This window comes from Caloenas nicobarica, chromosome 7 (assembly GCF_036013445.1).
Source record: "Caloenas nicobarica isolate bCalNic1 chromosome 7, bCalNic1.hap1, whole genome shotgun sequence".
Lineage (NCBI taxonomy): Eukaryota > Metazoa > Chordata > Aves > Columbiformes > Columbidae > Caloenas > Caloenas nicobarica.
Genome location: NC_088251.1, coordinates 34,291,897 through 34,304,127, shown reverse-complemented (window position 1 = coordinate 34,304,127; position 12,231 = coordinate 34,291,897). Strand labels below are relative to the sequence as shown.

General features: G+C 39.9%; 2 protein-coding genes across 4 annotated transcripts in view; one reads left to right on the top strand and one right to left on the bottom strand.

Moving 5' to 3' along the window:
* The window catches only part of LRRTM3 (leucine rich repeat transmembrane neuronal 3), an 80,551-nt gene extending 72,747 nt beyond the window's left edge, over nucleotides 1–7,804 (bottom strand). The window contains exon 1 of the mRNA XM_065639256.1: nucleotides 6,224–7,804. Within this exon, the coding sequence (XP_065495328.1) occupies nucleotides 6,224–7,804 (1,581 nt within the window). The remainder of the gene's footprint in view (nucleotides 1–6,223) is intronic.
* Nucleotides 1–12,231, top strand: part of CTNNA3 (catenin alpha 3) — a 499,026-nt gene that overhangs the window by 223,072 nt on the left and 263,723 nt on the right. The gene's annotated exons all lie outside the window — the stretch shown is intronic.

Genomic DNA, 12,231 nt, shown 5'->3' with positions numbered 1-12,231 from the left:
AACACATTTGAAGGCTTTTTTTGAGAACTTTTTCAAGATTACATACATCTCCAGTAATTCAGTTTTTCCTTGGTAAGTGAGACTGAGATAGAGTGTGAGAAACAACAAGGAATGGTAAGTAAAGAATGAAATGTTTTGTTACAGAGTTTAGTTATTTCAGTAATGAAGAATCTTAAACTTGTGATTTTTCGTATGAGTATAAAATATTTCCTGTAATAACTTCAGTAAGTTTCACTAAGCTGTTTAGAAAGAAAAAGCAAATACATAGGGATTAACTGCCCTTTTGTCCCTTCTCAGTAAGCAGTGCTTATTCTTACACTAGAATGTTAATTCTATGGTCATGACAGTCTAATAAATGAGCAAGACAAGAGCTGTAGGGAGGTGTGATTTCTCTGATGGGTCGGTCAAATAAAAGATACTGCTTACTACTTGCAAATTTTTTTTCGTTATTGCTTTTTATGATATTCGTGCTCATTCTAAATGAGATTTGCAATTCCTGTAGTAGGTAGAACGTGGCCATCAAGTCACAGCTAGCCATCCCAGAGTGTCTTGGATAAACTCCTTTTGATTACTTTCAGCCTCCTTGGTGATCTGTTCATAGCTGGTGAACACAGTCACTTTTTACTTCTTTAGCACCCTACTGTGTACCATGCACTGTTATGCCAAGAAATAGTTTGGCCATAACCCTGAGGAGGGTATCAGATCCTCTACACTGATAAAACCCATTCTGGAAAGCCTGGTGAGGTTACTTGTCATGGACTGATAGGTGGCCTCCAAACACACCTACGTACGTAAAAAGTTAGAGATACGACTGTATTTCATTCCATGTGGAATGAAATGAGTTCTTGTGTATCTTCTTTGGGGAAATGAAATCTATCTGTTATCAAGAGATCTATAATCCTGATTTCATCGGCTTATGTCATTCACTGTGGTTTAAAATTACTGGCAGTAACACTGGCATGGGGGTACTCTGAGGCCTAAAGTAGTTGCTGCAAAACACACCAGATGTTGCTGCAAGCAACCTCTGCCCCAGCCAATACGCTGCAGATTTCTATGTCACTCGTGAGTTCCTCATTGTTTGGCTTTATTATTGCTTGTGAATTTGATCTTTCATCATTTGCTTCCTGTCTCTTTTGTACATTGTGTGTTTTTGAGATGAAGCTGGTAGTTTAACTTGTTCCCGGGTGGTGAGTGCCCTTCCTTTCATGTCTAATAATATCTTTCTGTTATTGTAAAAACAAACTCAAAAGTTGTGGTTATTTTTGTGTATTGTTTTTTGCTGCTGGTGGTTTTTTAAGTCTTTTGTGGTTAGGAAGTTGAATGAGTTGTTCGTAGTCTGAGTTTATTTTTATAGTATCTTAAGAAGTCACCTCGTGGTGTTGTATAAGCTCTAAAGCAATGCCCACAAATTTGTTACAGCCCCTGTCCTTGCTTATTATGTGCCTTTTACTGACAGTACTGACTTACACAGTGGTTAGACCATATCTTGCTAGCATTCATCTACTCTTATTTTCTCCACTTATTCACTATATTCACTTTATGGCTTCTATACGCAGAGATGAAGTTAAAATACAGTAGAATACTTAGTATGGTGAAAGGATTTGATGCTACTAGAATGTGAGACAGAAGAATACAAAGTTAAAAGGCGAACACATCTGTATGTGAATTGATGTAAACGATAGATACCTGTGATTAAGCTAACTACCCGCTGGATGTCACTATTGTTCCACAGAAATTCATCTTAGAGAATATTTATCTAGAGTCGAGTGCCTGACAGCAAAGCCCGTTAGCTTGCAGCAAACTGAAAATGTCTAATTGTGTTTGCAGGAATATTGTACATTTCTGTTCATTTTGCAATTGAATTTTATATCAAGGTTCACTATTTCTTCATAATTGGGAAAAAAAAAAAAGCATTGCCAGACCTTAAGCTGTGATGATTGTAAGTACAGATAGTGAGTAATGAAAACCTACCAGCCAAGGGGAGAAGCTTGCATTCATTATACTCAAGCCACTTGTTCTTATTATTTTTCTCTTACTCTGCAATTGCTGGAGGTAATCTCAACACAGTGAATGAACATTACCAGTCTCCTTGAATTTGCTTAGCACGTTAGTTATTTTCTTTTCCCAAAGATGTGCATTCTGTGTGGTTTATTATTCTGAAATATCGCTTGAATATTCCAGGAGCTAGGTCATTTAGTTGGGAGCTCAAGTTTTCCACTGGCTAGGAGGATGTCTGAGGAGACTGGATTATATACCCAGTACTCAAGTGGTGTGTCATCTTGAGCAAATTGCCTCAAATCTGTCATGTTTATTTGCCATCTTCTGTCTGTCTTCTCAATATCCCTCATAAACATTTAATGTAAGAGATTTTTAGAAGACATTTGTACAGTGGCCAGCAGAGGAAGTCTTGACTTCTATTAAGAATTTTGGGGTGCTACGATAAAGTGAAACAGTCTTGTTTGGTGATTCCACCTAACATTTGTGTCAACATTTTTAAAATAAATGTAGACTGCAAGAAAGGCAGCAAAACCCATGAAAATGGGCATGGAAGAGTACTGCACTTTGTCTGTGGCTTGAAAAGCCTTGGTCTTCAAGTGGTAGTCCCAGAACACCATATATGACTTCGGAAAAGAAATAGAAGGTGATTTTTTTATAAAAACAACAACAAACAGCAACAAAACAAACCCCAGGCACCTACAATATGCATTGCTGCTCTCATAAACTTGGAATATGTAGACAGTTTCAGATCCATTAAGGGACAGCCCAGGTCATGAGAGGCATTCCGTCACATCTCCGTCCTCAAGCTGGTGCCTAAAATACTTGTAAGGCGGCTTAGGGGCTTGTAAGAGCTGTCATAGTTGTTGTGCATCCTCTGAGGATTCCTCAACATCACCCCAGCAAGATCTTAACAGTTTTGTGAAAGACTGGCACCAAAATATCCAAAACCCAAGGCAAAGCGGGATAAGAACTCTAGACACCTGCTGCTTAAACTGGAGAGAAGCAAAGGAGAAAATGTCCTCTCTGGAATCTTTGAGGCTTTAGCTCTTCATTTGTATTCAGGAAAGGGGCAGCTGTGACTGAAAGCTGCTCAGCTAAGACCAGGTCATTTCCTACAGAATTATTAGAATTTGTGACTCTGGTGGCCCAACCGCCTAAAACAAGCCACTGCTATAGTTTTAAATTGGCAGTGGTGAGACTAAGTTCAGTTTAGTTCTCGTAGTCTTTGCACAGATGAAAGCATGAGTTTTGTAATGTGTGTTGACATGCTATGAACCTGGTTTAAAACGTTTCCTAAGCCATAGCCACTAGAGTGGGATTTAACAACTCGGCTCACGGGCCTTGGGCTGTGCAAGAAGGTTCAAAAAGTTGCACTTGGCATCTTGTTTTGTGTAATCAGCCAGTGGTTTCATTGCCAATGACGACAGCAGCACTTACACATTCATCTGTCTTTGGTGTATGTTTGGAAATTCATGAAAAGTGAATCTGTAGTTTTTCAGGCAATAAACGCATTAGTTGGTCTGAGCATGTCTGTGCTTGAATATAAACATGCTGGATTTTCGTTATTATTTTTGTTATCCATCTATGATTAAAGACATATTGGCCTTATTTTTCTTTTTCCACACCCATAATTAAATATTTTTTGAAAGGAACTAGTGATAATTTTACAGGTATTGCTTTCTGTAGGTAGTTATAGATTGCTTCTTTCTGCGTATTGTTATGGTTAGAACAAGACATTGAAGAAGCATAAAAGGAAGCATATAAAGTCAAACTCATTTATATACAGCTCAATCACAGTCCATTGAGAAGTTTTAGAAGAGGTATTGAATATTTTCAGGTATCAAAAATAGTAAATGAATAGTATGACATTATTTTCTGATTGTAGTTTACACTCCCAAAACTAAATAGCAAAATTTTCTCCTATTGTTATACATATATGAATATATATACATATATTCATATATACTCATATACATGTGTGTATATGTATATATGAACATATGTATATTTGGGGCCAAATCTTTCTTGTTTTGGCTGTGCCTTATATTAGTGACCACTGCAGACATTAAAGCCTGTAGAAGTACTGAGATGGTTCTTAATATGAAGTTTACAGCACACTGTAATCCTTCAGTACAGAGCTAACCAAGACCTGCTGGTGGAAAACTGAATCCCTAATAGCTAAGGTAATTCAATGTGTGTTGACTTTTAAATAGCAACTTTCAAGGTGCAAATCAGGTTAAAAATCACAGCCTGCTCAGCGCTGCTGAAACGTCTCAAGCACTTGTATTATTAATTGTGTGAGATCCTCTTTGTACTCAGTAAAATAGGGTCTCCGTGTTGCAGGGTTCAGTATAGTCTCAGGCTTCTGCTGTCAGATATTTCCTCACTACAGTCCTTGAAAATGAGAATGTTTTCATTATGTGAAAAAAAAACCCACAAAACAAACCCCTCCAAGTGTATTAGTTCTTTTTAAGAGATGCTTTCTAGCTTTATGTTCATTGTATCTAACATATTTCAAGGTGATGGGCTGTGATTAGGTTTTTCGCAGTAAAAATTCAGGAGAACATTCTGCTAAGGTTTTGCTTTTTCTAATCTGCTGCAGTCAAACTGCTTTGTAGAAACATTCCCTGCCAAGCGATTGAAGACGTGCAGTTTACTAAGCCAAATCAAGTTGTGAAATAGAGATAATTAAATTACTGACTTGGTTCTATATCGATGCTGCTGTATTATTTCAAGAGTGAACCACCACAGCTCCCTACACCCCCCCCCCACTTCCTGATCATCAAAATAGGAGGTATGATTTATTTGGAAATATGGGAGATGTTATATTCTTCTGCAACCAACGAAAATACATGACTTTGGAAGAGGGAGGGCAGGGAGTAGCTGGGTTAGAAATCTGTTTTGTCCAGAACCACTGGTGAATGACTACACATTAAACATTAATAGCTCTGAATTCTTGTAATGTCATTAGGGTTTTGCTAAGAGATGAAAATAATTTGTCACTGATTTCTTTGAGGATTTTTGGATGCACTTTCTCACATCACTGAGTAACCAATTTCCTCTGAAAGCTCTTTGCAGTTGTAGTGTCTCTAAAATATACACTGTTTGGCTTTGTAAGTAATGAAGCTTTATTTACTTATTAGAGGGACAGTGTACAAAACACACCACAAAACCCTAACAAGCTCAGCCCAGCAAATAAAAATAAATAGAAGAACATGACAGATTTAATGGTTTCCTCAGCTACATAATGTCTTTGACAGTCTTGAAAAGAGAATTTCTAATGAGCCCTGAAACAAACGTGTGCAGGAAGTGGTCTTGCTTTTGCTGCTGCACATTCGAGTTCCTCTAATTGCATCAATAAGGAATTTCTGCTTCTCATTTAATGAATGCCTTTTGACTACTTTCTGAAAGGCAACTGGATGTAAGGGATAAACACTGGCACCTTTTGTATGAAGTCACAGAAACAGGTTTCGATTAATAGTTGTCAGCCCTAGAACCACTGTATTGTAATGCAGTACATAAATCCCATTGTACGTTTTTGTTCTTAAATTTTTATTAAGCCTATGTTTCCCTCTGCTTTGCTTTTGGTGTGATACCTTGTGTCCTAAAGTAGTGCTTTAACTCCCCACTGGCTTTTTAGTCTATCTTGTGTTGGGCAGAAAGCAGGCATTCCTTCAGAGCTGTTCCTGCCCCATCTCTGTCCTCAGCCAACTCAAAATTCACATGGTGCTATAGTACCTGGGTATTTAGTTTGTTCTTGGTTCAAAGAGTGAGTTTCAGAGGAAGGGCTGGGGTTGGCGGGCAGGAGGGGGAGGGAAACAGGGAAGGAGGGAAGCTGAGTCAGATTTAGATGGTTTTTTTTCTTAATTGTTGTAATTTTTTTCTCTAAACAGAGGCACAGTCGCTGCAGGTGCAGTGGATTGCTTATGAAAGAAGTTTTCTATTTAAAAACAAGAGAGACTTTAATGAAATCAGGAGAAGGGGTTTGTACAATAGGTATTGTATTAAACCAGAGCTCAGGCTTCACATTGATTGCGGTATTTAAATTTCAATGAGTTGCTTATGTATGAGAGTAAAATGACCAGTATTATGAATGTACAAAAAAGTGACATGGAAGAGCTGTGCCAGAAAAGTGAGAAAAACGTTCCCTTTATAGTCCCTAGAGTTCAATAAAGCACCACTATTTCCCAGCTTTTAAAAGCTCTTTTATCACAATGGTTCATACCTCGCATTCCCTGGAGCCTGATTTGTTATACGTGCAGGGTCCTGTTCCATTCAGCAGCATCTCGCTGGTTTCAGTGTTGGTGGGTTTGTAATCTACATAAAATTCCTGTGTGCTTGGAGTCATTTGCTTCAGTGACTGTCGTTTCTTTTTCCTGTGCCTTCGCATGAGAGAGCGCTGCTGCAGCTGCTTCATACTGGCTGGGTAACGCTTCCATGACACATAGATTACCAGCAGGATCACAAGCACAGACAAGAAAAGGGCCACGCTGCCTGCTATGATTTTATGGAAGGAGATGTGTTCTGTGTCGTGCTCGGGTTCGGAGCTCGATTCAGTGGCTCCGATAGTTGGGGGCAGAGGGGGCTTGCTGTCATGTTTAGGCCTGGTGAGTTTTGGTTTAAACGTTGGCTTTGGGAGAGCTCGTGCTAATTCAAACCTTTCTGTGGTACTTTTGCCACAGATGCTGTAGTTTTTCACTGCATCGATAACATTCACCCCTTGCAGCTCTTTGGGGCTGGCACAAATAATTGTATTTTCCCTCAGCCCTTTAAAACTTTTAAGCCAGTTTACCAGAGAGCAAATGTTTCTGCTGCATTCCCATATATTCCCAGCAAGGCTGATGTCATTGAGGGATATCCAAGAATCCAAAATTTCTTGACCAATAAATGTGAGCTTGTTTGAATCCAGGTTGAGGCGCTGTAAATTGGGCACACACTGAAAAACACTAGGTCCACTGAAAGCTTCTATTTCATTGCCAGATAAATCAAGTCTTTGTAATGAGCTCCAGGTCCAGGACATAGTTTGTCCTATCACACTGATTTTATTCCACTGTAAATAAAGGTTTTGAAGGCTGACTAGCCTTGGAAAAAGTGCCAAGTTGAGCTTAGAAAATTGATTGTGCTCCAGATGAAGCTCTTTCAGTCTGATCATGCCTGCAAAGACATTCCTTGCTAAACTCCGGATGCGATTATAACCCAGGTCCAACAGTTCAAGGTTCCTGCAATCTTGAAATATGCGAACAGGGATGGTTCTTAGGGAATTGGACCGCAAATGTAAACTCAGCAGCTTCCTTAAGCCCCTGAACTGTTCAGATCCCAGAGACTGCAGCTGATTGTATGACAGATCCAAATTCCGGAGATTTGTCACAGGTCTGAAGGTATTATTAAGAAAATAGGAGATTCTGTTGGAACTCAAGATCAACTCCTTTAGTCTGCGTATTCCATTGAAAGCATTTTCGTCAATATTGCTGATGTGGTTATGGTCTAAATAGAGCCAGGTGAGTTGATTAAGACCTTTAAATTGATTGTATTTTAGTTTTTGGAGGCTGTTATATCGAAGGGACAAACCTAAACAACCAGCAGATATACTTGAGGGAATCTCCTGCAATTTCTGAGATTCACAATATACCATTTTGCCTTCACACCTACAGCCCTTAGGGCATCCTCGTTCAGCAGAAGAAAGCATTGTCAGTAATACAGTAGGGGCTATTACCAGAGCTACAGCTGATCCGCTCAGTAGCCTAATTACATTGAAACCTGGAAATAAAAACAACTTAGAAAAGTTATCCCCCCACACATCAGTCATTTCTTTCAATCATGCTAAAATCTACTATTTCAACAATCATTTAAAAAGCCTTAGCTCGACTCAACTACTTTTCATATTGTTTTCTTTACTCAGATTTTTTTAAAAGAATGCCTTTATATAAATACTGGAAAACAGTTGGGTAGAAGATGTAATCCCTAAGCAATTTAACTGTAATAACGAATCACATCAAGGTAAGTCTATGGAGTAATTAAAACACAGGCTATGCAGTGGCTATAAACTATACATTAAAAAAATAACATGAAAAACATACCCATCCTTTGTGTTGTTCAAAGGTCGTCCTTAGGTCTTTTGTTTTTTGCTTAGTGTGCCACAAGCATGGCAGCCCCTGTCAGCTGCACTGTAGTGAGTCAGGGCTCGCTGACACCCAGGAAGAAAAATTGGACCCCTTGGGAGATGCACCGATTTTGGAACATTATTCTTTGCCAGCCATGTAGAACATTCCAAGAATAAATCAATCCCAACACAGCATTCGCAGCAAAATGTCAAATTCTTCCTAGGTAATAGGATCTTCATGGATATTACCTTTTTGCATCTTTATAGTTAAGAACCTGGCTTTTAAAATTTCTCTTTATAGGACAGCATGTTAGATTCCTCCAAGCACCGTTTAGCTATCTGAATTCACACATCTGTATTCCATAGCACAGCAGTTCCCTCACTTAGCACCCGATCCGGCCAGGAAGCTGCTTTGTAGCATCGAAGGTAGAAGAAGCCTGTAAATGAACAAGCTCTGCTCACTTCTGCATACTGTCATTCTGAAAGCTCCGTCCGACTGTTGCTTTGGTTTCGGCGAGCGCAGTCTTATGTAAAGCTGCCCCCAGTGGTGAAGAATATTATGGGCATGTGCAGAAATGTCTTCCTTTTATCTTGCAAATGAGTAAGCTCTGCTGGGAAAAGAGTGATTCTTCGGAGTGACTAAGAGAAGCGGAACGGTCAGGTTCGATGTGAACTAGTGAGGTGTGCTGAAATATCCAAATCCTCTTAGTCTCTTTTGCTGTTTGTAAAAGCTGGTTTGCATCCTTGAACTTAATAGCGCTGTGTGTGCTGCTGAGACTTCTGTCTGAAGGGCTGATGTGACATTGTAGGACATAGATACAGACTTTCAGTCTCAAGGGGTTTTGTTTCTTACTGCATTAGACAAGTGTTCACATGACCTTTTCGCAATAACTCACTATTTTTTAGTGAAGTATCAGCCCCCTCAGTGTGTCTCTTATCAAGCATTCAGTGGGGACACTATATTTTACAACATGAAAAATGTTTTGGAGCTGACATTTTGCCTTTTTGCTTTTTTCTTCTCTGTTAAAAGGCACAGTGCCAGGAGGTTAGGCAAGAGTATTGTGCTCATTTATTTCCCACGTTGCTGTCACATCATGCCACAACACTGACACTTCAAACACAGACTTCTGTAACCCTTACAATATACACACTAAGCAGCTTGGTGGAGTACCTTAATCAGGTGAATTGTATTTATTGTAACTTTTGAAATGAGCAGGATTTTATGGGAAGGTACAATATGTAGAGTTTTTTAGATGTGTGACTCTGGGCTGTCCTTATACATCACATAAAGAGCCTTTTTCGCTTTTCTTACTCTTCCGTTCCTTCCTGCATGCTGTAGAGAAAGGACACATCCTTTTATCGGGGCAGAGCAAAGGTAAGATGGCATCGCAGTAAATGCACCACGCTGGCAGGCTTCCTTCACCAGGAAGGATGTGATCAGAGGTGATGGTGGGTACGTGTAAAATCATGGCTCTTTGTCCTGCAGGAATAGGGTAGAGCCTGAAGAGAAGTGTGCCGCTCGTTAGAAGCGGGTACAGGTTACAGTCCCTCAGATGCAACCAGACGGCTCTGAGAACTGCTTTTCCTTTCTGAGGCAGAATCCTTACCCCTTGGAATAATGTGCTTTGACTTCTCCCTTATTATTCACTGCTGTGAGCATAGAAGAACTTAAAATGAGGTGAAACCTGAAATTTTCCACATATTAAAATGCCAACATTGCCTAGTACTTAGTCTGTGAATGACTTCAGGCTTAGAGTAATCCCACTAGTATTAATGCACCTATCTGTAGTGCCTAAATTAGGAGCCCGGTTGCCTCTGGCTAACAACAGTGAACATCTTTCATGTCAGGAGTCAGAAACACATACCTGTATCAAGGCACATCCTTGAAAATTCTCCCTTTTGGGTCAGATTTGTGGAGAGGGAAAGGGTTAATTCCTCCATTAATCTCTGTCATTGTCACTATCACTCATACTCTGCTCCAGCTTGTTTCTGGCTCTTAAGTCTGATCTGTAGGCTTGAGGAGCCAGCAACAAGCTGCAGCCTGCGCTGGGCACTGTGACAGTCTGGGGAGCTGTTGTGCTGGCAGCGGTGTCACACGCCAGGGCTGGTGTGCCTGCTAGAGGTTTTCCATCGCTGCCTCGAGGTCTCCTTGTACTCGATGGAGCCAGATTGGCAGCTTCAGAAGACAATGGAGACCTTCAGAAAGCCAATTTGCTTCTTGGAACTGCCTCTCTTCCTCTGTTGACAGTAGAGGATGCCTGTGACAAGTAAACTCGGTGTTGAAATGGCTCAGTCAGGTTCTTAAACTTAAATGGCATGAAACCTTCACCTGGTTCAAACACAGTATGTAAAGCTTCAGATAACATCAAAATTCTTTCTCCTGAAGAGCTGGTGCTACTTAGTATCCTAGCTCAGACTGAGCCTTCTCCCCAAACGTTGCTTATTCTCTGGCTTTTCCTCTTTTGTCCTCTCCCTCTCCTCCGTCTTCATTGTGGAGTTAACCAGTAACTTCTCTGCTACCATGAGTCAGCAAAACTTTAGCAGCTTTTCCAGGGTTTTAATAATTGCCAATATGCTGGACAAATAAGAGGGAACAGCCACTCTTTTACCATGAGTTATTTTCATTTTTCTGAAAGGGGTGAGACATCAAGAGATGAACAGAGAGAGCATCAAATCTATGTTAATGGACTGCCAAATTCAATTTTCTTTACTGAGATCCTTTTTGAATTACACAAGCAGGAAAAGTGCCAGTGTCTGATAAACAGTTTTTTTAAAATTACATTTCTATATCTTCATACAGCTGAATGAGTTCTTTTCAAATTGTGGAAATAAAGCTGCTCCAAGTATGAAACATTTCATATGAAATTTCAGGCCAGTCTGGCCATATTATAAACTATGGGAAATAGAGAATTCAGTTAAAGCTGCATTTTAGATAAGAAGATACCTTTTGTAAGTGGTTTAACCTTTGCTTTCTATCAACTACACCTTATATATCTGTGCAACCCTGTCGCTTTACCATTTAACTCGTGTAACCAGGAAAAAAGAACTCGAGGCTAAACTGGTTAGCTACTTTTATGGATCAGCTAGTTTTCAGTAGAACTACCACAACTCCTGAGTGACTAAAAATGTAGGAATTTGTTGGAGGCTTGGTGGGTCTGTGTGTGTTTGTTCCACAGGGTAGTTGCTGGAGTCCAGGGCATTTTGGGTTCAGCTCTGCGCTGTTGCCGGCCAGTTCTGCCTCCTGTCCTGGGCAACGCTGCCTGGCAGGGGCTGGAGGGACAACTGCAAGGAGCACATGTCTCAATGACTTCACGCTGCCTGAATATTAGTGTTCCGAAACAATGGTATTCCTTCTCTTCTGCCTATGAAGTCAGAATTTCATGCAATTCTACAAAGGCATACTCTTAAGATAAATATTTCATTTATTGGTGTACTCTCGGAGGCAGTCTATGTTTTGGGATATCAGCCTTAGACATAAATTGAGATGCCACAGAACCTGGAAAGCTTATTCGTTTTGAGTTATATGTCTCTGTGATCACTCTGATTTGTTTTTCTGAGGGGGACATGGCATGCATCAGAAAATACGTTGATAAATGTGTTGCTAAATATGTCTTAACATTCATACAGATGAAAAGTGATGTGTTGGGTGGAGTCTGTGATGAACACATTGTTTTCTTCATCAGCACAACAAACAAATTAAATTCAAAGTTGTTTGGAAATGATGCACTATCCCAAGGTAGTGATGGCCCAGATTTTTCTCTTGGTACTAAACTTTCAATAGGTTTTCTGCCTGAAAATTGTTCTAGATGGATTTCACTACTATCTGATTTTGCAGTAATTTGCTTTAATTTAATTTTATGTTTGATTTCGGTTTTGCTCGTGTAGTTAAATTCTAGTATTTTTTATTTTTCCATTCATTCTAGCTGAGGTCTGTGTACGTAGCTGCGACTTCCCTGTGGAAAGCTTAACATGAAATGCAGCCAGAATAGAGAAGGGTGAATCAGAAAATGACATTCACTGTGAGAAGCCTGCACAGAGCTGGTCTGGAACTGAAACATTTTGCAGAGGAAAGGGGAAACAGCAGATCTTGCATTTTTCAGGGTTATGAGAAGGCACCTGTAATGACCAGGTAC